The sequence below is a fragment of the Eptesicus fuscus genome, chromosome 11 (genome assembly GCF_027574615.1).
Source record: "Eptesicus fuscus isolate TK198812 chromosome 11, DD_ASM_mEF_20220401, whole genome shotgun sequence".
NCBI lineage: Eukaryota > Metazoa > Chordata > Mammalia > Chiroptera > Vespertilionidae > Eptesicus > Eptesicus fuscus.
The window spans coordinates 60,352,823-60,380,563 of record NC_072483.1 but is presented as its reverse complement, the minus strand read 5'-3'; the positions used below and the strand labels follow the sequence as shown (position 1 = coordinate 60,380,563).

At 51.8% G+C, this 27,741-nt stretch overlaps 1 protein-coding gene across 1 annotated transcript; it reads left to right on the top strand.

Annotated features, from left to right (window-relative positions):
- Positions 1-3,847: 3,847 nt before the first annotated feature.
- Positions 3,848-14,417, top strand: ACKR3 (atypical chemokine receptor 3). Its single transcript, XM_008138431.3, has 2 exons — positions 3,848-3,966; positions 12,536-14,417. Exon 2 carries the CDS (start codon positions 12,562-12,564, stop codon positions 13,648-13,650), a length of 1,089 nt encoding a protein of 362 aa, XP_008136653.1. The 5' UTR covers positions 3,848-3,966; positions 12,536-12,561; the 3' UTR covers positions 13,651-14,417.
- Positions 14,418-27,741: the final 13,324 nt, after the last annotated feature.

Sequence of the window (27,741 nt, the reverse complement as noted above, 5' to 3'; positions counted from 1 at the left end):
TTGTGACAGGAATGAGTTCGAGAGACTGGCCTGGGATTAGGAGCACCTCCACCCACTCTGGTTGGCAACAGGAAGTATCTGGGGTTTACATGCCCCTTCCCCACCTGTCCAGCAGCCCTGGTGCAGTGGTTGAAGGATCCAGCTCCCGTGCCTAGAGTTGGGGCAGATTCAGGGTGTGTTTAGGCTTCAGAAAGTCAAGAAGGGTCAGGCTGCAGCAGAGGGTTAGCCAGAATTGTACCACTGGCTGTCTTTCCCCCATTCATTGCACGTTTCTTCTGGGAGCAATGCCTTCATGAATCTGTTGCCCCTGAATTCTCATCCAAGGGTGTGCTTTTAGGGAACCCATCCTAAGACAGCCTGATATGTTGTTACACTGGCTTTTCTTTTAAGAGCATGTCTCTCTTAAAAATGTCTGCCTATGTAGATCTGAGAAAGGCTATCCACCAACTTACAGTTACCTCTGAGGGGAGAGAAATGGGATAGAGTGGGATACACGGGGGCATCTACACCATCTCTGTACTATTTTTATTTCTTCAGGCAAAATGTCCACATCTGTTAGATCTTATTGGTGGCACACAGGTGCCGTTACATGACTTGCTATCTCTTTGTATAACAGCATATGCTGCCAAGTCGGGCACACCCGGGTGTGCCTTCCTCCTCTCCACCAGCATTACCCTTGGGCAGGTTGCCCACTCCCTCGGGGCCTTATTTCCTCAGTTACAAATGTGATGTGGGGAAGACTAGTGCGCCTTCTACCGTTGCTGTGAAGATTCCATGAAAGAACGTAGGCAAAACACTTAGCGGAGAGACCGGCCGAGTTAACGCTCACATTTAGCTTTGATGATGAAACCTTTCAAGCTTTATCAGTGTCCATCAAAGGTCACAAGCCCTGAGTTATGTATCTTTTGTAATCCTGAAAAAAAATGCTCTGTGTCACTGGGATTTGGCTGGGGCCAGGGGCAGGGCTTTGCCGGGACCTGCCAGATGCCTCTAAGGGGAACCCTTTTATTTAATTCTGAGAAGCACCTGGCAAGAATAGAAGGTTCTATTATATATATTTATATATTTAAAAAAGGACCTAATATTTAAAAAGGCTAAATTGCTTTGGAGACATGGTGTGGAAGTTGGGGTTCCAAGGCATCCCTGTCTGGACAGAGCCCAAGCTCTTGGGAATCTGTGTCTACTCCTGGGTCCCTCCCCGGAAGCAGCCGCGTGGTGGCTGTCATTCAGAGGGAGGTGGGGTCCTAGCTGAGAGGACTCCCACTAGGCCCAGCCTCTAATTCGGACACTTCTTGCCAGGGGCGGGGCTCCAGGGGTCCGCCAGACTTGTGTGATATTCTGAGGTTGTTCCTGGGCAAAGTCCATCTTCAGTCCCCAAGCCAGCCTGCAGCTGAGTGTCTGGGTCACATCTGCAGTCACCAGTATCCACGCTGACTCCTAACTGCTCTCTAGGCGCCCCCGCCCCCGCCTGGCCCTCCAGGGTCCCAGAGCTGTTAAAGTGAGGCAGGTTTGGGGCAGGAGGCTGAGTCAGGCTGCCACACCTGCACGCAAATCTGATGGGAGTGGGGTGGGGCGCGCCTGCTCCTGGAGCCTCAAATCCCAGGTGCAGATTACAGAGCCAGGATGGCCTGGGAGCCAGGCTGGAACCCCTCCCCTCTCTCACACCTCTCACACCAAGTGCAGCGCTAGCAACTGGCAAGGAAACCGACTTCTGAGTCAGCCGGGTCAGCCGCCCTCCTGCCTCCTCAGAGTTTCCTATTAGGGTAACCAAACTCACTCCTCCTAAGCTAAGTGCGACCCTCCCTTACAAATGTGAGCCTTCCAAAAGCAGGGGGCGGGGGGGGGGGGGAGACTTCCCAACTGTCCAGGAGGCATTTCAGGTTCTGGGGTGATGCAATCTTGTTCCCTTAGAAAGCACCGCTTACTTACCCTCACATTTGCCCCGGGGACCCGGTTCCGGGACGGGTGGGGGTAGGGACACTCAGGCAACGCAGACGCGAGAGGGTGCGGGCCCCCTCCCAGGGCGCCTGGCGCGCAGTGGCTCCTCCCTCTGTTGCGAGTCCCAGATCCAAGTCCAGCTGCTGCCTGGGCCCCACCGCCCCGCCGCCCCGCCGCCCCGCCGCCCCGCCGCCCCGCAGAGTAGGGACTGAACTGGGTTCTTTTTTTACAGCTACTTTGCATTTTCCTTCCTCCACGGTTAGCAACCGCATCCTGTCGCAGGTTTCTCTCAAGGCTTGGTTCCTTTTCAAGAGAGCACCCTTGATTCGAGCAGATTCAAACCCATCCTGTATTTCAGTCCAGGAACAGATTGCCAAGTTCACCGACATAGACAGGCAAGCCTGTGGTCAGTGTCACAGAGGAGCCCTCTGCTTGACGGCGTGGGGGTGTGGGTACCCAGGCAGGGTCCCCGCGAGGAAAACAGGACCAAAAAAGTGACGAACGAGCATTCTTACCGCCTCCCCTGCATGCGGGGTGTGCGGAGGCAGCCGCGCCACGTGTGTGGACAGCAGCTTTCCCTGGGAGCGTGGAGGGGGACCCTCTGGTGCCGCTGGATCCGGCAGGGAGGCTCCTGGGAGGACCCCCTCCGAGAGCCTCCGGAGAGCAGGTGTGCCTTCAGCTCTCTGAAGGTTTCTCTAAACAAAATATTGCTTTTGCTAAGAGCTTTCTCCACACGGAGGCCTCCAGCCGCAGGGGAGTTTGACCTCCTCGGTTTTCCTCCCACCCCCCGAGCCCCGACGCTGGCTGTCTGCTCGGATTTTTAGTAAAAGTATAAAAAGAATCTAAAGTTTTAGCTCCGGTGGGGAAAAGTGGAAATAGGCAAGTGACACACGTGGCGCGGCTGCTCTCAGAGAACCCCATTCCAAGCAGAAACCCAAAAAAAGCAAACACTTGCACATGCATGGTTTTAAAAGTGAAAGTTGAGGTCGTTGCTTTGTGGTTCTTTTTCTAAATAGGGCATGAGAGGTGAGTGCTCTGTGGAACCCATTTTTAGGTTTAATTCCCCCACGGACAGAACTTTAGCCACACACTTCTAGATAAGAAGTAGATTTTAATAATAATAATAATAGTAATAAAGTGTTGGTTAAACTTAACTCAGGAAAAGACATCATCAAAAAGACATTTTTTTCTGCCCTTAATGTATGCCTGGTACTGTGTAGGAGCTTCAGAATACCATTTTGCTTAGGTTTTCAAGGCATTGAGGCCTAAAGTAATTAAAAAAAAAAAAAGATAAATAAAAAAAATAAAAAAAAATCGATTGAAATCTATTCTAGAGGTTCTTTCCCCTCGCTTTTGGGGCTATATATGATACCAATTGATTGCTCCTACAAAAACTGTGACTTCTGTTTTGAAGGAATTAACAAAGAAAACCCAGGCTGAATAAGTCAACACCCAGGTTCAGAAGTTCAGAGCATTTGTCTGGGAACAAAGTCTTCCCCAGAGCTGAGAGGCATTCACAGAGAGCTCCCGGTGTTAATGGGAATGCTAAAGATATACCTGAGACCAGATAAATATTTGATAATTTCACAAAGCACTACGGTTTCTGAATTGCGGTTCTTTTTTTTTCTGCTGACACATTTCCCCCCATGGGGTCTGGACCTGGTGGCTTCATTACACTTTGCAAATGAAGGAAGGTGGGGGTTTTCCAAGAGTGCGCTGGTGTGGAGGAGCTTTGCTGGAAGCAGCAGACCCGGGTTTACAAAGAGGGGTGTGTGTGTGCGTGCGTGCATGCATGTGTGTCTGCATTTGTGATGGGGGGTGGGGGTGGCGGTGGCACGGGGGAGGGAGGGAGGAAGATGTGGGTTACAAAGCTGCCATCTAGAGGCGCCTTCCTGCAGTGTATATAATGCGAGTCTGCAGCCCTGGAGCTCACAGTTCCTCCAAACTGCTCAGCCCCGAAGGCAGGCAGGGAGCGTAGGAGCCAGGATAGGAGCCAGGAAAGCCAGCCCTAAGTGAGAGACAGCAGAGGTAAGGAAACTGCTCCCTCTTCAGCCCTGGTGGGAAGGAGGGGAGGCGGCGGGCAGGGTTTCTGCTCTTAAGCTGAGTGGTTTGTCAGAAGCTTCTTCCTCGGGGCTGTGATGGGTGCTTGCGATCCTGCAGGTCTGCCTTCTGAGAGCCCGGCTGCTTGCCGCTCAGTGTGCCTGCTACCGCGGGGAGGGCGGGGGGCACCTCTCCCTGCGGAGAGTAAAAAAGGCAGTTTTCTTAGGTCACTTGTGGAAGGAACTTTCGTGCGTTGGTGGGGTTTGGGAATCTGGTGTTTATTTGCTGCTGTGGGGACTTGAGCTCCAGTACGCTGGGGACTTGGGGAGATTGCAGACTGTTCATTCTGCTTCTCAAAGTTGGCGCAAGGGTCAGCCTGGCACCCTGCTTCCCTTCTGGTATATCAACTGCTACACAGAATCGGCAGTCCATGCGCAACTCCAGAAAGATGTGCACTTTATGCAGAGGCATCCTTAAGCGGAGCAGAAAACTGCTGAGAGTCTCGGATGGTCCCGAGTGCATCTGCATTCGGTGCCGTGGGGGATCCCCGGGTCCCGGGAGCCAGGGAGCTCTGCGGCTGAATGTGAAACACGGCTCTGCCTCTGGCCTCCTAACGGCATCCTCGCTCATCTAGTCTGAACATTTCTTGTTCTCCCAGCTTCAGTTGGGGAAAAGAGTCACAAGTCTAGGATTTTGTCATTTAAGTATACTCTTCAGGTAAAAGTATACTTAAATACTTTGCTCAGTTTTGTTAGTCTGCTCAACTATTGAGGGGGTATCTGAGAGTAAGAACTTTGGAGTGAGGGCACAGACGGGTGGTTAACTATGACTTGTAATTTCCAGGCGGAATGAGAAGTTGTAAAAGTCAGACTGACTGTCTCCCTTGTCCTTTCCTTTCCTTCTCTTCCTTTCTTTCCTTTCCTTCTTCTTTCTGGTGATTCATTGGCTCACAACAGAATAATTACATTTTCCAGAAGTGGAAGTCACCCCCCAAAGGGTGTACAGCCTTTTGAAGGCATTTGGGGCAGGGACACCCCCTGAAACGTCACCCTGCAAAGTCTCAATGTGATAACGTTCCCTCCTCTTTTTAAACGCAGATGCTGCCTTTGTGTGCCTTTATTTATGCCAGGAAAATGCCAGATCAAACAGGCTTGCTTAGAAAAGAAAGTGGAGGCTGCTGGTGTCTGTGCTGAACTGTCTGTAGATTTTAAATGGATAAAGCGCCGCCTTCTGCCTTCCTTCCACCAGCACGAGTTCCCCGATGCACAGCCTTCTCTGAGGCAGAGTTGCACACGGGAGCTCTCGCTTGGAAACAATTTACTCTTTTTCCCCTGTCTCTGCCATAAACACCCCAGTGTACACACAACTGCTAAGCTTGGGGCCACAACCTCCTGGGGGTGGGAGGGGTGGGGAGTGGAAAAGCAAAAGAAAATCTGAGAAAAAAAAATGCAGGTGGAAAGGCAAAAGAAAATTGGAAAGTGCCTATTTTGCTGCTGCCCGTGTGATTTCTTTTAAAGGGCAGCGCATCACAATCACCGTTTAAAGAAAGTTCTGGAAAGTATAGCCGAGGCAGCATGCCTGTGCTTTAAAGGGTGTTGGGACTCTGGAGGTGAGGTCATGCCCTGTTAACAGCAAGTCCTGAGAGAATGGAGAAGGTATTATGGTTTCTAGTCAGGCCCAGAACAGGCCAAGTATAGACTTTCTGAATTGAAGGGAGAGAAAAAAAAAAACACCAAACAAAAAAAACTATTTACGCAGGAACAGTGGCTTTTTGTGTGATTATTGTAGTTATGGAGGTTCCTGTTTTCCAGGCCACACCAGGGAAGTTGGTGGCAGTTTCTCAAACCTGAGGCTGAGAGTCACTCTAAACCCTGAGAGGAACCGATGGGAAGAAAAACAACCTTAAAGATGTCAGGACGAGATTTTCCCCGGTGATTTTGCAGAACATGAGCGGGATTGGGAGCTGAAAAGTATTTGCACTTCTAAACTAGGCCACTGAGAAACTTAATTTTACTCTTGGGAACAAAAATGGTACTAGAATGCCTTCCAAGTGGGCAGGTACAATTTAGAAACTGTACTTAAACTCCAGAAAATTATAGCTCCAGGACACACATTCACTATTAAAATAATGACAAGCAAAAAAAAAAAAAAGGAAGAAAAAAGAAACAGGGATGGCTCTCTAATCTGGACTACCCGAATGCTCTCTGCAGGGGTATTAATGCTTTTTTATGTAAGAATCTACTAATTTAGAATTGGGAGTATGTGTGTGTGTGTGTGTGGGAAGGGGGGAAGCCCATTATTGCTTCGTTATTAAAGTGATGGGGGAATTGCATAATTTTGTAGCCAAAATTTTGCTGAGCCAGGAGTAGGTTTGGAAGCTGCCCTGTGTTTTCCAAGTGCCCAAAGGGTGGAGAGGCTGTGACTCTCAGGTGGCCTTGGCCTGCTATTGGCTAAGGGGCAGCAGGCAGCGTGGGGACCTTTTGTGGGGATCTTTCTCGGTTTGAATAGAAGAGTCTAAGATTGTGTAGCATTCTCCTGGGAGCCCCATTGTGTGTGCTGGGCGCCGTGAGTGGCTCAGCCTGGCTGACCTCCTACTGCCCAGACCTAGTCCTAAGCTGGGTGGGAATTAGGGCTCTGGTTACACTCGGCCAACCCAGGCGGCAGCCTTTGTGACGTGGGACCACTGGATCTGCCCTGCTCGGTGCAACTCCACTTCCCTGTTGGGCAGCTGAGCACAACAGGCCAGATCGGGTTTCTGGATGTGGGGTTCATTTTATCCCCCAATACTCCAGTGGATCCTCCTCATCTAGCCCCGTTTAGAGGGGTGGGCTTTTACAGCAGGCCCGAGCATGGCTCCCCCGGATAAAGTCCCTGGAGGAGTTGGGAGAGAGGTAGCTGGCCCCTTCTCCTGCCCTGCCTCAGTCTCCAGGTGATCTCGTCTGGGGACAGCACTGAGTTGCTCCCCAAACTTCAGTTTGGGAGGACACAGTCCCAAACCGCAGAAAGCTGTTAAAGAAGGTCCCCATAGGCAGAGGTCCTGAAAGGGCCAGAGGGCCAGGGGCCCCTTGTGACTGAGAGGTGCCGGAGGCTCTGCCTGGCCTGCCTTATCTTACTTGCCCCACTGGAGACTGGGAGTGCCTTCCTCCCCGAGGTGTCCTGCCTCCAGCCTGCTCTGCACCCTGCCTCCACAAGCCTACTCAATTTGTGTCACCTCCATCCTCAGGAGCCTTCTCTGCACCAAAGCCACTCGCTTGCTCAAAACGGTTGTGTCTTCTGCAGGGACAGGCCTAGCCTGACCCCTCCCCCCCACCAAGTCCAGATTCTTGCCTCCAGCTATTCAGCCAGGTTCGCTGACCCTCTCCTTTCTCCTTGAAGGCCCCACAGGCCACGTGAGTGGAAATCCCTCACCTCCTGCCCCAGGGCGGCCCCCACCTCTGCTTCCTGACCCCCTCGGTGAGCTGGTGAGCTCTTGGGGGCAGGGCGGTGACCATGCTGGCTCACTGTACCCCAGAGTACAGCCCCCACAGAGCAGGCTCCACAGACATTTGGGGGCATGAAAAGGGGAGATGGTATCTCCGCTCAGTGGGGATTTCAGAACAATCGCTTCTGGATGCCCATCTCCAGTGATGGCCTCAGATCTCTGGTCTCAGTGGGGCTTGATGAACTACTGATTCATTGACTATTGATTCATTGAACATCTACTTTGGGCCAGGCAACTTTGCAGGTGTGTCTGAGGATGAATGATGTCATGGCAGGAGAAATATAAACCAGGCCAGGACGCAGCATGGAGATGCCGGCCTGGGTGGGAGAAGGCCGGAGAAGCAGGGGGCATGTTATTTGGGATGGGAGGGGCTGAGGGGTTAGTCGGGAAGGGTCTTTTGGTCTATGATGGGAAATTGCAAACATATTGAAGGTGATTTAGGTGAACACTAGCCAGACACCTGAACACTTGGCAGTCCATCCTGGAGGGAGTGACTGTTGGCCAGAGAAGGGACAGTTTACTGCAGGACAAATCGCCACCCCGTGGGGATGCTAAGCTTGGAGGCCTCTGATTCTGGCTTGCCCCCAGCCCCCCGGGTGAGCTTAGGCAAAGCATTTGGATGCAGCTGAATACCTCAGGCCACTGGCTGCTGCTCACTGGTTGCCAAGGATACTTGGTGGGAGAATAATGAGCCTGAGAAGTGAGAGGCACGTCCCCAGGGACGTCCCTGTGGGACAGAGAGGAGCCCTTCCACCATGTGGGACGTCAGTAGTAGACAAGGCCCTTGCAGACCCCAGACAGGGAGGGCGGCAGACGCTGGCCCTCTGCAGGCCCAGGACGAGCCACTGTCCCTCGGGGCAGACGCGCCATACGTCCAAGTGCAGGGGACTCCATGGACTCTAGGAGACTCGTGAGATAAACATAGGAAGTGTCAGGAAAGAGCGAAGGGACGGCGACCTTACTGCTTTCTGTTCTCACTTGGGTGTCTGTGGTCCAGAAACGTGCAATGTGAACCTTTATTGTTTTCTGAAGCATTCCTGCCTCTATTAAAATTTACATAATTATTTTATTTTTCAATTACAGTTGACATCCAATATTATATGAGTTCCAGGTGTACAGCATGGTGGTTAGACATTTATATAACATATGAAGTGATCCCCCCGATAAGTCTAGTAACCACCTGGCACCATCCACAGTTATTACAATATTATTGACTATATTCCCTGTGCTGTACTTTATATCCTCGTGACTGTTTTGTAACTTCCAATGCATAATTTTTAATTAAAATTTACATAATTCTTAATGTCAGATTTCAAATAATACAGAGGTTTATAGTGTCAAAAGTGCAATTCCCGCTTTGTCCTCTTGCCCCACCCTCCTGGCCCAAAGTTTTATACATAATGTGATTGTTCTTGTGCCTTTAAGCACAGACATTTAAATATAAAAATACACATAATGTTTGCCCCTTTTTACACGAAAGAGATCATGCTCTGTGTATGTGTGCAGATCTGAACAGTATAATAACTTTCCACATTCATAAGAGTCGGTCTCCTCTTTGTTTTCACAGCTAAATTATATTCCACAGTGGATACGCCGGATTTATTGAACCATTTCTCTATTGATTGGCATTTTTGTCTTCAGATTTTACTAGCATGTAATCTGCACGTCAATAAACATTTTTGCGTGTACACTTGGGAACATGCGAATCTTTCGAGAGGAGGAATGTGTGCACTGTGAAGTCATGGAACTGGAAACATCTTGTATTCTATGCCCATTTTCTTCCCCCTTTCAGGAACTCTTTATGCAGACGCCTGACAACCTAAGTGTCTGCAGTGGGGCTCATGCCCTGGCCCCTCTCTGGTGAGGGCTCAGAGCCACAGGGTGGCAGGCAATGGGTAGCTTTGACTAATACCATGAAGTTGCTCCTAAACTTCAGCCCCAAGAATGGCTGGTTTATTTCGAGGCTGGTGAGGGCGTCACCTCCATGTCCTGGTGGTTACCAGCCCCGCCACTGCCTCCTAGCAAAGCAGACCAGCTGCACCGGCCAGTGCAGAGGAGCTCACACGTGTGCACTCTCAGCTCTGTGTCCTGGACAAGGGCCCCCCTGCTATGGCTGGAGGGGATGCCCGTGCAGGTGGTCAGGGAGCTCATGTGGCCACAGGGGGTTCTGTAGATTCTCTCCCTTCCTCCACCCTCAGACTTTGCTGGGCACTTATTGGCCAGGCCTAAAACAGGCATCTGGGTAGACAGTTCATCATCTGCGTTTCATGCCTTTGTTCATATTAGGCTCTGAGAGCCTCCCTTGTTAAAACTTAAGCCGATGGTTTAGGCAGATTCTGTTCTCTGGTGGGGTCCACACCGTCAGTGTAATGGCATGAAATGAGCCTGCTCTGCCCACCCCAGGCCTCTCAGACACACGCTCAGCAGCCGGGCTTTTGCTGCAGAGTGCACACCACATAACGGGACCAAATCATAGTCTTTTCTCTGGAAACACCGCTGGTTCCCCAAACTTAATGCATGAAAAATACCGAGATGGCAAAAGGCTAAGCGATTGGGTGGCATTTCCCCTCCTGGTTTCCCATTTGAATCTGTGCGGGATTCGATGGCTGAGCTGTTTCCCACCTCCTTTCTCTGTGTTTCGCTTCCTACTCTGATCACCAGAGCCTTCTGCAGCGGAGGTGGGGGCACGGTGGTTCCCAGAAGAAGGCACGTGGGCCTCTGGCTTCACCTCCTGGGCTGATTGGTGATCAATAATCAGTCATCAGTGATCAATGATCAGCAGGGCAGCTGACCTTCACAGTCCACCCACTGCTGGACGATCCTCACTGTGCCACCCGGGAGAGGACGGCTACGGGGAGGTGTGCCTGGTCATGAGTGACCATGGTCACTGCATCAGCCTTTCACTGCCCAGCCGGCAGAGGCAGGAAACCCTGCCCCACCAGGCAAGGCTCTGGGGATGTGAAGGCTGGCAGCAGCGAGTGGTGCAGGGGACGAGGGGCCCAGAAGGACACATTTGCCTGCTAATTTCCTGGGGACCACACACAAGAGGCAGGTGTCCCTTGATTTTGTACCCCTGCCCCTGAGTAGGTCTGTCTGTCCATGCCTGAGCGAGCTGGGTGTCTCCTTGGGCGAAGAAAGACATGGGGGAACTTGGCATCCGCTCAGGCTAACAAAGGCCCCTGTGATCGGCCCAAACCCCAGGATTTATGGCTGTGGCCGAGGCCTTGTAGGCTGTGCCAATGCGGGCGGAGTGGCTTTCCCCAGCCAGGCACCAGCCGAGTGGCTTTCCGGTCCCAGGACCCGACCCACCTCTGTCTAGCTGCAGGGCTGTGGCTTGTCCTCTATCTGAGCTTCTTCATCAGCAGTGGGACACTGAGGCCTGGGTAGGTCACCTGGAGGGGAACCAATTTGCCTCTTACAGCCCAATAGGGGAGAACCCCCAGAAGCCTTCAGGCAGCCTCTGGTGACTGGGATTCAAGGGTAGGTTGCCTGCCCTGGGTTTTGAGGCTGAGAAGCCAGCTGGTCCGGGGAGGCAGCAGGAAGTCATTTCTTGGGGACTCTGTCCATTTATCCCGAAGGTGAACCGACTGCCTGGAAGAGTCAGCTTCAAATATGCAGCAAGAATTAAGCAAGGGTATGCTTTTCACTAAAGGGAGGGGGAGGGCGGGGTGAAGTTTCAGTGAGCAAGTGCTATGTGTTAGATTCTGCATTAGGGTCTTTGGTTCTGAGGCACTGGTGTCCTGAGAAGTAGCGGGAAAACAGGTTAACTTGTCTCAAGTTAATATTAACTAGTGAGGAGCCAGAATCCCATCTGCTCTCAGGGGGAGCTTTTCCCAGCTATCTCTTCACACCGTTAGCGTGGCCACCTGGGCACTGACCCACGGACGGACCATTGACCTCCCTCCCTGGAGAGTTCTCATGTGTGACCTGGAGTCCACTTGACATTAACTTGGCAAATAAACTTGACTTGGTCAGTTATTACCTGGGACAGGTGAGAAGGAAGCACCAGCACCCAACCCTCACCAGGGCCTGTGCTTATTTTCATTTTACGTCTCCTCTCAGAGTCACTCGGACCCAGAGCCGTGCCATGGGAGGATTTCAGGGCCCTGGGGTGGACAGGGCAGCGGTAGAAGACAGGCCCTGGCGGCTCCCATAGCTGGTGAATTCGTGGAGAAATCATTGCCAAGCACAGTGGTATCTTGGGCTGGATCTCCGTGGCTGCTAAATGGGGACAATTCAGAGTTGGCCTCACGTCAGGTCAGCGGGAAAGACAGTTGAGAAACTTGTCGGCTTCTCCAGGAAGGCAGCCGGCCGTGATTTTTGTGCTTCGGGTCTTGGCACACATTGTTCTTGAAGCAATTGGGCAGATAAAAGATGGGAAGCCAGGCGCTGGCCCAGCGCTTGAGGCAGCTGCTTGGGCGCCCTGGGTTGGGAATCACACAGCAAAACCAGAGTCTGTGGGCCTGGAGCTCGGTCAAGCTGCAGGGTGCTCTGCATGCTGACCGCGTTTCCAGTGGTCTACGCGTCTGCAATGGGGGCGGCAGAAGACCTGGGTTTATGTGCTGATTTTGCAGAGGGGTTAAAAAGCACTAGTCCCAGTTTTAATGCAAATTTGGAAGAGAATCTGAATCAATTTCATTGAGATACCAGCGCAGGACACTGGTAAGGAACAGATCAATTCTGCCATTTTTGGGGGGTGTAGGGGAAACGCCTCACTGTCCACTGAGAGCTAGCCGGCCATCCGCATCAGCTGCCTGACAGTTCTCTGGCCCCTGGATTGTGCTGATTTCACACCCTGGGCATAGCCAGGCTGGCGATGTCTTGCAAACACAGCCATGGAAAGATAGAGAAAGCAAGCACTGTGTCTTTGAGCACCATGTGGCTTTAGATTCTGGGTGTGTTTGATTTTGTTTTGCGGGGTTCTGCTATGGTTGTTTTCTTTGCAAAAATTCTACAGAACTGAAGTGAAACAGTTGAGTGTTTGGGGTGCTGAAAAAGCATTTTGACTGAAACTTGAATGTTTCCTAACAAAGCGATTTTTCTCATCCATCTTTTTGGTTTGATGTTTTTGTGCAGGCCACTTGATCGCTGCCCTCGACACCATGGATTTGCATCTGTTTGACTACTCGGAACCAGGGAACTTCTCTGACATCAGCTGGCCGTGCAACAGTAGCGACTGCATCGTGGTCGACACCATGACATGCCCCAACATGGCCAACAAGAGCGTTCTGCTCTACACGCTGTCCTTCATCTACATCTTCATCTTTGTGATCGGCATGATCGCCAACTCCGTGGTGGTCTGGGTGAACATCCAGGCCAAGACCACCGGCTACGACACGCACTGCTACATCTTAAACCTGGCCATCGCCGACCTGTGGGTGGTGGTCACCATCCCGGTCTGGGTGGTCAGCCTTGTGCAGCATAACCAGTGGCCCATGGGTGAGCTCACCTGTAAGGTCTCTCACCTCATCTTCTCCATCAACCTCTTTGGCAGCATCTTCTTCCTCACCTGCATGAGCGTGGACCGCTACCTGTCCATCACCTACTTCACCAACACCTCGAGCCACAGGAAGAAGGTGGTTCGCCGTGTCGTCTGCGTCCTGGTGTGGCTGCTGGCCTTCTGCGTGTCCCTGCCCGACACCTACTACCTGAAGACTGTCACGTCCGCATCCAACAACGAGACCTACTGCCGGTCCTTCTACCCCGAGCACAGCGTCAAGGAGTGGCTGATCAGCATGGAGCTGATGTCTGTGGTCTTGGGCTTTGTCATTCCTTTCTGCATCATCGCCGTCTTCTACTTCTTGCTGGCCCGAGCCCTCTCGGCCTCCGGCGACCAGGAGACGCACAGCAGCCGGAAGATCATCTTCTCCTACGTGGTGGTCTTCCTGGTGTGCTGGCTGCCCTACCACGTCGTGGTGCTCCTGGACGTCGTCTCCATCCTGCACTACATCCCCTTCACCTGCCAGCTGGAGAACTTCCTCTTCTCGGCCCTGCACGTCACGCAGTGCCTGTCCCTGGTGCACTGCTGTGTCAACCCCGTGCTCTACAGCTTCATCAACCGCAACTACAGGTACGAGCTGATGAAGGCCTTCATCTTCAAGTACTCGGCCAAAACGGGCCTCACCAAGCTCATCGACGCCTCCCGGGTGTCGGAAGCAGAGTACTCCGCTTTGGAGCAAAACACCAAGTGAGGCCCAGTCTCCGGACGCGTGTGCTTGCTTTCAGCAGGGCTCCAGGCTGCCCGGGGGCTTGAGACCGGAGCAGTGTGCGGAGGCGGAGGCGTGCCACTGTGCTTCCTCCCCGTCTCTCTCATGCCTGCGTGGCCGTCGCGTGGCTGTGACCCTGATAGTGTGTCACACAGGGCTGTGCCACCAGCCGATGCCACTTGTCAAAGCTGGTGGACGGAGGGCCCTGCCTGCACTTGTGTACAATAGGACTCTGCGTTTCCTGAAGGTTTTCTATGGTGATTTGTATTTAAATGCTAAGACTTTTATTTTCTCACTCTTGGCATACCTTATAAATGTATCAGAAAGTCTAAATATTTTAAATGCTGTATGGGAAGTATAACGCTGACATGTAATCGTGTTGTAGTTTTACGATTAGCTTGACTTCGGTTTTGACTAAGGATGACGTTGACTGTTAGCTGTTGTGAGATTATATATAAGTATATAAATATATACATCTATGCCAGCCTCGGCGGAAATGTTTTATTTACGACAGTTTTCTATCTGGGTGGCGCTTTGTACTGGCATGGGGTGTGCGACGAGAACTGCCCTGTAATGCAGTTTCTGACGTGAATAGTATCTGTAAACTTATATTGAAAAACAAACAAACAAAAAAAAGCAAAACTGTCCCAGGCTGCAACGCGGTGCATAAAGCAAACGGCGTAGGTCAGAGAGTTTGCTCAACCTGTAAGTTATTGTTTTAAAAATAAAGATCGTTTTGTTTTTCCTAAAAAGGCATCTGAGTCTCAGTTTTAAAAGCATGTTTGGCATTTAGGTGGCATGTATGATAACATACAAATACACACAGCATATACAGGTCAACATATACTGAATATGTTTTTAAAAAAGAGTACTACCATAAAGGCAAAACACCAAATGATGCCGACTTGGATCAAATGGTATATAGAAAAAAAACATTTGAATGCATTGAGGTTTTTTTTTAAAGTTTATTTAAATTTCACATAAAATGTTTGAAGGAGGGGAGGTGGCTGGGAGGCATGGCTGTCCAGACAAAGTTGGTACCAGAAAGTTCCCGACTGCTCTTGGCCCGAAGGGTTCAGGGCCCAGGACTCACGGGTCCCCAGGGATACACATCATGGCCCTTGAATCTTCCTTGCTAGGGTTCTGTGACTTAAAGCCTTATTTTTCTTCCTCTGTTCAGGAAAATCTCTTCATTTAAAGACTAGCCCATCAATGACCTTGTTCTTGAGGACATGCAATGAGTGAGTTACCAAACCAACCTACATTGCTAGTTAGAAAGAGCACTCACAGAACGGCCGATTTGGCTGAGCCCTCACCAACTAGACACAGGCCACAGCAGTGGCAGACATCGGCCGCAGGTCCATCTGGGCAGGAGCTCCGAGAAGGCCTGGCTTGCTAATGCTCCCTCATTACGTCCAGGGTGACGGGACTGATTTGCACAGAGAGCAGCTCTCTGCCCACATAGAGGTGGCCTGGGACCAGGAACTGGGAATGCGCACTGAATGGGGTGAGGGGGTGGCTGCTGGGTGCACGGAGATCCCCACAGCTCCCTCCTGGAGGTATGGGCTTTGCTCCTAGCTCAGCGATGTCTCTGGGTGGACACAGGTGCTGAGATTTCAGTTCTCCGAGGCGATGGTTAAGAGCTAGAAAGGCCCTATCCAGATTTATGGAATACTTCCCACCCTGCCCCCAGCCCTGGACTCCCGAGGAGGCTCCTCCACAACCTGGATGGCACACGCACATGCAGGGCCCGCTAGGATCCCAGGTCTTCATTCCAGCAACCTCTGACATGCAGTTACTGGGTTGGGTAAGGCATGAGAGGAAATGGACTCATTGCAGTCAGTTTGCATTAGCAGGGCTGTTTTGCTTTCTCCTTCTGGGTGGCTGATGAAGGCCCAACTTCACACAGTGCCAGCAGAGTCTACTTACCTAACACACTTCTGCACTCTCACACAGACACATGCGGATTCATTACCCTCCATGTGACTAATACACGTGTTCAGGACATGATGTCCATGGTTACGTCCAGGACGGTCCTAGCCAGTGACTGGGTCACAATGTTGAGGTCCATCTCCTAGAATCCGGGGCCGCTGCCAAAGTGTGGGCAGCTGAGTGTGTGGTCCAAAGAGTCGTCACTATGAAAGTCCTGGGGAACTTTGTGAAACCTCAGTTTCCTTGTTTATGAAGCCAGATGTGCTAGTACCTGCTTCCTATGGTCACAGTGATGATCAAATCTCACAGTCCCTGTAGGCCGCCCATCAGGGTGCCTGGGGCACACCACTGCCTACTCAGGCTGCACCCGTCCGTCCGCAGTCTCTCAGCACAGAATGCATTTGCTTTGCAAAAAACAGTGCATTTCAGAGAAATAAAGTGACGGCCATCTGCCTGTGGGAAGCGACTAGAAGAGTAAGAAACATCGGCCTCAGACAGTGGTTCTCAACGGGGGCGACTGTCCCCCAGGGGACACCTGGGAATGTCTGGGGACATTTGTGGTTGTCTCCACTCAGGGTGGGGTGCTGTTGGCATCTAGTGAGGAGAGGCCAGGGCTACTGCTGGACACGCTGCACAGGACGGGCCCACAACAAAGCCTTCCTTAGCCCCAAAGGTCACCAGAGTTGAGGTTGGGAGACCCAGTTCTAGGATAAAGCCAACCATTTAGACAGAATTCTGGATGGTATTCATCACCTCTGGGATGTGCTCTGTGCAGGAACTTCGACAATCTCAGGGCTACGGGTATATCCCGGGGTCCCTAGAGCCTCAGTCTCACAGTTTTTTCCCCTCACCTCCTCATGGGTATATGAATGAGAGCTACGCCAATATTTCCGTTATGCCTGAACATTTCAATGACAAGAATTTGTTTGGTTCATCAACAGTTTACATAAAAGACGTGCTCATGAAAAAGGTACGTGCAGATTAAGCGTTAGTGAAACTTTAAGTGTGGTTTGAACTTTCGATTTAATGATTACCATCTTCCCTTTAAAAGTCCCCAGCAAGAGTATCATGGTTCATGGCTGGGCTGTACCAGACGCCCGGGTGACCGCTTCAATTCTGCTTCTCAATAGCTCCACGACGTGGGCAGTGTTTCGCTGTGAACTTCAGTTTGCTCACCCTCACAATGACTTCCCCACCTCCATGGAAAGGCGGCTGCAGAGGTCAAGGGGAGCGTGTATGCCAATAAATACTGTTGAATGAACGGATAAAGGGATGAGTGAGTGCTTAGAAACCCGCGGCAGGCGGGCCACACTGAAGTCCCTGAGAACTTCCCAAGCTTTTGCATGTTTCACTCCATCCTGCCCAGTGCTTAACTGACACGCCGTGTGGGAGGGTGTAGCATCAGCATACATCACACCTCGTGTGTTCAGGCTTGTCTGAAGTCCACCAATGGGTTATACTCACCTGTGTGTTGCTGTGGGTCACTGCATACATGATCTCCATCTAGATGCTCAGGTCCTGCTTCCCAGGGACTGAGATACTTGGCCGTGGAGGGAGCACTTGTCCTCATGAAAGAGGCCTGGTTATCTGTATGGTATGTGGAGAGTGATGGGTAATTTTGGTGTTTTTCTTATTTTCAAAAGCTTCCTTTTTGTTGGCTTTTCATATGCTTATAACCTTAGACCTTTCCATGTGGGATTCAGAACGGCTGCCAATCATGTCATTTCTCAGGGTTGGGGGTGGGGGAAGCGGCGGCTTCATCAACCATTTGTCACAATGTAATGCTCAGAAGCAGCAGAATGGGAAAAATCTGAATTTCCATAGTGATTTCTGGAACTAAACTGATTAAAATAATTCCCTAGGTAGGTCGGAATCTTCCCTTTCAGCCAGAGCGCGTCATGGTGGCGATGGCATTAAATCTGCTTGGATGACTCCGAATGTATGTTGGCACGGCAACATGTCACGGGGCGAGCCGCGAGCGTGGTGGTGGTGGCCGGGCCTGTGTGAAAGGGCCCGGGGCTGCGCTGCACCCGCTGGATGTGCTTCCTGTTAGCCTTTCACAGGCAAGCGTTCGAGGCTGAGCTTTTCATTCCTTTTGCAGAGCTGTGGCCAATAGGAGGGCCGGTGTGAAGAGTGCAGACTATGTTTTGTGCGGTGCAGTAAAGAGCATTTGAATTTTCTGTGGGGCCTGAAGTGTCGATGAAAAATCGTCAGTTGCCCAGCTGTGCAGCCGATGAAGGTCTTTCTCTGTGTTTTTTCCGCACGCGTACCCGCTCATTTATTCACCCATCCAGGCCTTTGTTCATTCGGTCACGGAGTGGACAAGCTGTATTGAGCACCCACTGTGTGCTAGGCACTGCACTTGTCTCTCTAAAACGTCAGAGATGGCTCCCAGCCTAGAGGGGAGATGGACAGTGAGACGTAGGGAAATTGTTACCGGGCAGCATGGCGAGAAGCATCTCTCTGGCTTTTACTGGAAATGTCCAGAGCAGAGAGGCAGGAGGGGTCAGGGGAGGCTTACAAAGAAGGTGTCTATCTGGCCTGAGGGCAGGCCCAGGGGACAGGGTGTGGGTGACACCTCTGGACAGCTTCTGGATTGCCATCTCTCATAAGTGAACGCTTTAAGGAAACGTGGAGGCACCTGAGAGGTGTCTATTAATGAATAATGAGGTCATTAATCATTGTGTGATGGGAGCTTAATTCTAGGTGGGAATCCAAAGTCATAATGGTGACCTCTACCCTGAGGGCAGCTATGAGGCTTGAGGGCAAGCACGTGGGGATGGACAGGGAGACAGTGGGGCATCGGCACTCCGCTCTCACAGGCCGTAGAAGGTTCTGCTGGACCTGTGTTCCCAAAAGGACTGGGCAGTTCTGACCACCTCTCCTTGTTCTGCTCCATGGCGCCCGCTGGGGGCTGACCTGGCGGTGTGTGCAGCGGTTCACAGAGGTGGTAGAGAGAAACTGAGGGACCTTAAGACTTTGATTAAATTTAGCTTTAAATTCTAGCTCTAGAAATCATAACTCTCTCTACCCCTCAGAGACCTAGCCTTTCCCGGGATACCCAGCAACCACGGAGGCAGCAGAAGACAGCACCAGACCTGACTAAGGTCCCAGGTCAGGCCCTCCGCAGGCTAAGGATCACCTCTTCACCTGAGTTCCGTTCCAGCTCCTGAGCCCTCAGGTGGAACGACCCTCTGGTTACTTTCCCACAAAACCAGACAGAGGGACCCGGGAGCAGACCTCAGAGTGTCCTCAGACCTGAAGAAATGACTCATCACCTCCTCACCTCCCACGATCAGCTCCCAGCACCCCCTGGACCCCTCACCCTGGAGCCTGGTGCCTTTGCCCACAGAATCCGTCCCCTACGCGCCATCGGAGCTCGGGCTTTGGCGCATCAGCTTCCACTCTCCTAGTTGGTGGCTTTCACAATAAAACGGACAAGGTTTCTCCGCTGCGGCTCTCGGTGTCAGGTATTTGGCTCTGCAGCGCCGGGTGGATGGGCTCATTCTGCTCGGTAACAGGAGAGACCGCATGTGAATGCTGGGCTCTCCAGTCTCACCCAGCCGGCCATGACCCTGTGCTTCCATCTCATTCTCTCCTCCCTCCACACGCAGGAGTCTTTCATCGTCTACTCCATGCAAACTCAAGCCAGTCCCTGCCAGGGGTGGCAGAGGGAGCCCAGCACCCATGAGCCTCTGCTTCCATTTCCCCACAGGTCACGCTTAGTTTTCTATCTGGAGGGGGAGGGTGGCCCTGACTGTGAAGTAGGGCTGGGCTATGGGGTCTAAGATCCTTCTTCCCACTGGTGGTGCCTGGCCATAGAGCCTGTCCTACCAGGTAGCCTTGGTCTCTGGCCTCAGGTCAGCCACCCTCTTCCGAGTCCCACAGGCCATGGAGGTGGCTGCTCCCTCCCTGGTGCTGGTCCCTGGGCCCCCGCATTGTCCCCGATGGCATGTCAGCACCTCTTACCGAGGCCCCGCACTGCTTTCTCTCTACATAACCACTGGTGGGCTCCTTGTTCCTGGCTGGACTCAGCCCTTTCCTTGAACTTGACAGTCTCATAGGGACGTTCTCGACTCCCACCCATCACTCCCACTGCTTTACGCTTGGTATTTTTTCTTTTTAATAGATTCCAGTACTTGTCACCGGCGTGCGTAAAGGTCCACGTTATCTCCCATGCTGCCCATGTAGAATCCTGTGGCCCACAATGCCTCTTCATCAGCACTCAGGGCTCATGTCCTGCTTGATGGGGACAGAAAGCAGCGGCGCAGACAGAAGGCCCCTGCTCTCCAGGCTGCCCGCTGGCCACACGCTGGGGAAGGAGACACACCCGGGAGGGTGGGTGACTCAGGGAGAAGGAATCCACAGGGCAGGCCCCAGTGGTCAGTGAGTAATTAGGTGTGGTCACTGCTCGCCTGCCCCGGGGCTGACTTAAGTCATCATTTTGGGCTTTCTGCTCAACTCACTGTGCAGACCCTGCACATTTGTCAATGGTTTGAGTCTGTGTTGGGTAAAACAAACCATGAGCTGAACGGCCTCATCCTCACCCTCGGGATGACCAAACCTAGGAGCCCCAGCTGGCTGCTTGAAGGTTACAGAGTTCTGTGGGGTTGTGAGGTGTTCAACTCTGGGGCTGCGGGTGCAGCACTTGCTTTCTGGGGAAGAAAAGACATAACGAGGGCAGTGTCTTGGCTGAGGTTGGCCCAAGAGTGCCGGGGAGATGGATTTTGGCCGAGTTAAGCTCTGAGCTGCAGGCACCCAAATACCTGCACTAGGATGGAGGATGGAGGATGGAGGGAAGCCTGCCCTCTGTATCCTGGCAGCATCTCTCCATGTCTCTGGGGCCCATCCAGCCATTGCCCCAGTGTGCTCCTGAGAAAGGGCCTCTGAGTCACAGGTGTGAGACCAGCTGCCTCACCTCCTGGGAGCTTCACGGCATAGAGTGCATCTGAGGCCCCAGCGTGCTGGGCAGAGATGCCCTTTAGCTTTGCTGTCTGCGGAGCCCTTTTTTTCTAGAACATGAATTTCTGGCCTGCTGAGCTGGTTCAGCCTGCAGGACTAACACTGAACAGGGCAGGGTTTCCAAGCCTGGCCATGAGGAGGCATTCGGTGGTGGGGGGGTGGGGAGAGGGGGAATGGTATGAAGGGGGAGGTTGATACACACATTCCTGGGGTCCACCTGTGCATGTCTTGGTTTTGGAGCTCTAGGGTGGACTCCATGACCCATACTTCTAAAAACTTCTCAGGTGATTCTGATTATCCCTCGGGTTTGAATGTGGACTGACGTGCCCACAGAAGCATTTTTTTTTTTTTTTTGGTGGCCTTTTAAGTCTGAGCATCCCCAAGGCGAATGGAAGAGAGAGGCCAAAGGTGGCACAAACCCGTCTAGACCACCCTGTGGGTGGGAGCCAGGCTGGGCAGGCTTCCTGTGACTGCCATGGGGTTAAGCTTGGCTGCACAGAGGAATCCGAAAAGCAGGTGAATAAATTATGTTTCATAACTGACTGACCTTATCTCATCTTCAAATTAAGTTTCGGGGTTGTTAAAATGCATCCAAACCTTGCTCAGCTCACCGAGTACTTCCTTGTAGAGAAAACTCAGGGGGTTACTCACAATACTTCGCATATAAAAATCATTTTTACCTCCCACCTGCTTTCACTGTGCCTCAGGGGTTTTAAATAGCAGACAACCGAGAAGGGGGTGTGGTTGGCAACTCGGAGGTCGTAGGTGAGAAGAAGCACGCAAACAAAGTACCAAAAACCTTATGGTTTGGGTTCTAGTCTGGCTTTTACTCTCCATCGATCTCAGGGTGATTTGGGGAAAGTTATATAAGATCTCAGCGCTTTGGTTCCCACGACTACACTGTGGGAATACTGCTGGTATCTGCCGCACGGACTTGTTTGGAGAATTATATCCCAGAGAGGGTACAAGCTGTACAGCAAAATGCCGGATACGTGGATGCACTCCTGGTAGGGTGGGGACAGTCAGCAGATGTTATTTGTCCCTCTGGGCTTTCGTAGTGCTGTGCCCTGACTCCCTTCACCTCCTGTCCCCCAAATAGACGTGAGCCCTGAACCAGGGACCAACATGTCTCTGCACCCCGGTGCCCAGCACGGTGCCTGGCTCTGCACGGAGCTGTCGAATAAATAAATGAACAAGAGCCAGAGCTTTTACCTCTAAGCCCAAGCTCACACACTACTTTATGCTGCCTTTAGAAGGAACGTAGGTGCATTCAGAAATGGTACCAGATCGGGGACTGGAGCCCACAGATGCTCATCTGGCAGGAGGTGCCCTTGGACGTGGTCTTCCCATGATGTCAAAAGCTTTTCCGCTTAGAGACCTGAAAACAAACATACTGAATAGTATGAGGATTTTCTTTTCTGTGTGCGAAGGAAGAAGAAATATCTCCATGTGCTTTGACTTGTAACTTGTAAAGCAGGCCACCCAATGAAAAACAGAGCGCGAGAAAGCTCCTGTGTTCTTGGTGTGTGAAAGCAGGAGGTCCTTGCAGTGGGGCCTGAGCTGTGGGCATGTTGGCAGCTCCAGCTGTGATTGCCACACACAGCCTCTGAAGACCATGGTTTGGGTGGCCACCAGGTCCGCAAGCAGAGCCCGACTGTGACCTGAGGTCTGAGCCCCCGGCAGCGAGTGAGAGGGGGAAACACCAGCCCAGGTGCTCAGGGCTGTGCTGCGCCTCTCACAAATACCGTCTCTTTAATCCTGCCCTGGGCTCCGGAGGGCGGTGTTTTTATCACTTCTGTCTCATGCATAAAAGGGCTGGCACGTGGAAAATAAGGGGATGAGGCCTGAATTTGAATCTAAGACCACTTAGCCCTGAGGCCACCCCCCTGGACATGCCCCCAGAAAGAAATCAGTCTGGGCAGCCGATATCAGGGAGCCAGTGGGCATGCTCAGACAGGCAGTCAGCTGTCCAGAGCAAGCCTAGCCCTGCCAGAAATCCAAACCCAATGTACAAAAGAATTTTATCATTTCTTCTCTCTTTTTAGAGCTGTGGATTTGAGCATAAGACCTCGAGTCTTTGGTTTCAAGAACAGAAACACCTGATGGAATATAGGTTTATTTTACAGAATTTACCAAACCCACAGGTTACACAAAGGCCAAACAAGATTGCAGGCCAGGAGTATTATCTGAAAACAGAAAATCAGGCCTGTGGGGTCCCACCCAAAGGGAAGAGCAGATGCAGAGGTGGCTTCAAAACCTAGCAAAGGACACCAATGTTGACTTCGAGGTTCATTTCTCCTCCTTCCTTTCTGTTAGCTAGATACGCTCTCCTAAGATTAATTTACCGTTGTGAAATGGACAATTCTTTCTTTTTCCCGAAACTACGTAAAAATATTGATCGCCGCATGCAGAGAGAGAAAGTGGACTCTCAGGCTGGGCCACTGCTGTGAGGAGACAGTGCCCTTCGAAGGCTGGGAATCCCACAACATGGGGCTTGTTTTCGGTGTGAGTGCCTGAAAGTGGATATGGTTTTTAGGGGAGGCCAATTGGAGGCCGTGTTATGTCTCGCGGCTCTTTTATGGAGAGGAGGCCAAGCTTCTGCTGCATGTCTAATTACAAAGCACGGCTTCGCTCTAACCCAGGGTCATCTCTGTAATGGCCATCCGCTTACGTGCGGGGCCTACTTTTGGTGACTTGATCTAGAAAACGCCCATAGACTTGAGTGCTCAGCAAACAGAGTGTTTGCTTTTATGTCTCTCTGTGGTTGGCATCTTATTCAATCCTGTTCCAGGAGAGCCGCCTCCACACCTCTGTGGCTCCAGGGCCTGGGGCGGTGCTTGGCAGGCCTGGCCGAGGCTCCTCGACTTGATGAGCGATTGGGGGTGTCCAGGCTCTTTCTGGTGACACTTCCCTCAGTTGGGGAACATGCCGACAGGTGGACGCACTTTGATTTTAATTCAGCTCCAAGAAATTGGCGGAGGAGGCTGGGGAGATAAAGACCACTAGGGTCGGGTCTGGCTTTGGGCCAGACGAAGTGTGTGCCACATCACCTTGGGTCCTGTCTCTCTGAATGTCCCGGCTGCAGGGTGTGCTATATGCTACCCCTGGACCCGGCTCACTGATCCTGCCAACTCAGATCTGTGAAGCCAGGGTCTCAGTGAGTCAGACCTTCATTCTGAATTTCCCTGGGGTGTCTCCCAAGCTCACAGTCTGGCTCAGGGAGCAGGAACTGCCCGTCCCCCAAAGCTGGCTTCCTCTGCCTGCCACGTGCTCACTGCTTTCTTTTTCCAGCACACTCAGGTTCAGAGATGGCACGGGGCCGAGGAATCAGACACACCTAGATTCGAATTCACCCTCTGGACTAGGCCTCTTAGCCCGGATTCTCTCCCCTAGAACACGGACTGCCTACTAGTATCCATCTCAAAGTATGTGGTCAGCGTTCATCGTGACAGTTCTGTGACAATCCCGCCCACACAGCCGGACAGGGACAACACCTGCCTGTCCACGCTGGCTCCCCTCCCCGTCACCTGTCTGCCTTCTTTTCCAATCTTGCTCCAATGTTTGACCTTATAGTGAAGGGACAATTGAGAGGATGTGTGACAGCAGGCTTGGACAAAGCCAGCAAAGCCCTGCATCCACAGAGGACCCCGCACGCAGGAGGGGCTCTGAGGATGGTTATCAGATGAAGCGATGGATTAGTTCAGTTTCCCTGATGGCGAGCTTGGCAGATGTAACTCACTTGGATGCCGCCCATTGCTCTGCAGTCTTCTTGTTCTCTTAAAAAAATTCCTTCCATGTCATCACTCTTCTTATACGGATTTACGGGGGTTGTTCATTCTTAACATTGCAAATGCAAATGTCCTTTCCATGTCTATAGCCCTCTGAGGTTAATTTCTAAAACCCCACCCTGTGGTTGCATGCATAATATTTGAGGAATTTACATATTTCTAAAACTTGGTAACGGTGGGGAAGACAAAAAAACAAATATTTGGCCCCACCTATGATGAGTCAATTCACGTAACCCTCTGTCTGAGCCAGGGCCTGAGTAAGGAATGACCAGGCAGCATTCCCTAAGGCCAATGGATTTGTGGACCATCACCGAGGCAAAGGTTTGGGGCTCCAGCTTGTCTTAAGGGCCCAGAGGGCTTCCTGGAAGAGGTGGAATTCTTCTTGGCACCTTAATCAGAATTTACTGAGCAAGCTCCATTGGGGCAGCTATCCACACTGTCCCTGAGCACCCAGCCCCTCGACGCTCCCCTGCTTGTGTTGTAATCTCAGGGGTGGCAGAGAAGGGACCGCAAAGATTAGGAGCCACGTCCACCTGGGAGCACCTACCATGAGAATGGGTTTGGGTTTGCTTCACTTGTGTGTTCTCCAACCACGACTGTGTATTTCACCTGAAAGGAGTAGGGTAGTGGAACCATTAACAGGAGACCATCCTTCTGTCCCAGGGTGTTCGGATCCTCACACAGTGCCCAGAACACAGGAGGAGCCATACATACTTGCTCAGTGACGGAGGGAATGAACGAGATCCACTCCCTAGAGGGAACATGGAGACTTCACTCACTCAGCCCCAGCTGATTGATTTATGTGCTTACATGAAACTCATAAATGCGGCCAGGACTCACCACATGGACCCTCAGGGCAGGCGGGTTTGGAGAGCAACTATCTGTGGGTTCCTTAATGAAAACAAAACAACAGAAATCGAGCCAGGACTCACCAGCGACAGCCCGGGGAGCAGACTCCTCTGTAATTACCTGCAGTGCGTCTGCGGGGAGCAGCAGCTGCTGGGGGCCAAGCCCTGGACAGACCTGTAAGGAACCCCAGTCAGCACGCCAACGCTGGCTGTCAATGCCATGCCTGCCCTCCGTGCCTGCCCTCGTCCCGGCAGCCTCATGACAGGGACGTGGCTCCAGGGGGGTGATGGGGAGGCTTCCAACCAACCTCGGACTGACCTCCCTGCCCCCACCTCCACCTCAGCACCTGGCATTCACTCTCAGAAGAGGTCAACATGAAACATTATTTGGAAAGGTTTCCTTTTCCTACGGAGAACAAAACTCACAACCTAGAGGTACTTACTTTTGTCTAGCTCTGCAACTCTTGAAAGACTTTGGCTGTGCGACCAAACACTCGGTCTCCGATGACTCCATTAATCAGCCTTGCCCTCCACGTGGGCGCGAGAATTGATTTTTACCAGCGGGAGCCAGAGGCGGGCGTTGGGTGTTGCTATAGTAAGAGAAACCCCACGGGCTGTTTGGCTAGAGAGAAATATTGCTGTTTCGGTCACCCGTGTTCCCTGACAGGCCTGTTCCCTCCGAAAATGTTGCCTGGGGACACTCATTTTACTAACATAACACCCAAACTTCAAGAGGTAACTTCACAGATTTTGAAAAACAAAAAAAAGTTGTTTTTCAAAACCCCAAATGACACATCCAAACTATTACATTAATATAAGCACTCCTTTCAGAGATGACAGTATTTAATAAGAGTTCCCTGAATGACTCTTTCACCAATTAGGTGTGAATAGATGGAAAAACCCTGAGAGCACTAGGAATTAGGTATGAAAAATGCACAGACCACAAAGACCCTTCTCTCCCGTGCCACATCTGCCTGGGATGGAGACTGGAGATGGGGAGCTGCCACCAGCAGAGACCTCGGCCGGCCTGGATGTAGGGTGAGCATTAGCTCTTCTCAGTCCAGGAGACATGCTGTGTAAGGTAGGTTTTCATTAAGCCTGTGAGCTTGAGCATTCGAAGAGCCACAGCCGGTCTCCTCCTTATAACTGGAGCTTGGTGATGCCTGGTCCCCGCTGTCTGGGAAGCAGACCCTTGTGTGTGAGCCCTGATGCTTGGGCCCTGGCCGAGCTGCCTGCTGTCTCACACCACCACCCACCAGTCCTTTCAGGTGGGTATCTTTCCCACACCATTTTCCTTCTACACTTATAGTTCTTCTGTGTGCCTCTTTTTGAGACAATTCCTTTTTCCTCTTGATCTAAACATTCACCATGGCGAACATTTTCCAGACCTTGGAGAAGAAGGGGGCGTTTAGATGATTTTACTTTGCTCTGGGTCAGCGGTGTTTAGGGGGCAACATTGCATAGTGGCCGAGGGTTGAATGGAGAGTTCAGAGGTCGGGGCTGGGCCTCTGTCAGCCTGGAGACTACTACTTCCAGCTTCATTTTCTGTCATATGCATGGAGGGAATAGCTACCCCATCTAAAGATCTGAAGAATGTATTGGGGGTGGGGGAGCGGGGGGTGAGCACGGGCATGGAGGGAAACCAAGTTTCCAAAAATGCATTTGTCATCAAGAAAACCAGCAAGAAATTTAGCAGACGAAGCGAGGGTGGTTAAAGATCTGTCTCCAGACACGGCAACTCCTTCAGGGGCTCCTTTATGGAATATCTGTGGCTTAATAAGGCCCAGGAGACGGCAAATGGCTGGTTATAGAATTTAATTAATCAACAGGCATCGTCTGCCCCTGGAGGCATTTCTTTAAAACGTTGGGATCAGGGCCTGATGATGAGATAACGCGCCATGAAGACGCCACGCCTGCAACTTCTCTCGTGCTTCTCTTCAGCACGTCTGGGACGCTTTAAAGATTCCAGCAGGCTGCGTGCACACGACAGGAGCACAAGGTACTCGAAGGGCACGGTGACCTCTGTCAAATGTTAGGGAACTGCCAGGGGTCACAACTTTGCACAACTTGTACCTAGAAGTACATCCAGGCGCTGCCCATCCATCTCTGGCCAGGGGCCAATTTCCCCCGGGAGAAGTGGAGTGGAGTGGAGAGAGAGTCTAGTGATTTTGACCGCTTCTTTGCCCGGGTGAGCCTCCAGCTTGGTCTCCGACCTCATGGCCAGCTCTCCGGGTGCACCTTGGTTCCCTCTGGCCTCGCCATCCCTCATCATCTGCACTGCAAGGTAGATCAATAGGGTAGCCAAAAGCACCTGCGGTTACTTGAATTTAAATGGAAAAAAAATAAAAATAAAATTCAGCTTGTCAGTGGCACCTCATCTGAAGTGTTCAGCAGCCACGAGGAGCTGGTGGCTTTCCCACAGGACGGGGTAGGTTCTTCACTGCAGAGGGTCCAATGGGCAGCACTGCTCACAGCATCCACACGGACTCTCCCCAGCCCGGGACCTGACAAACAGCCCCATCCCGTCCCACACCAGGCTGCTTGCT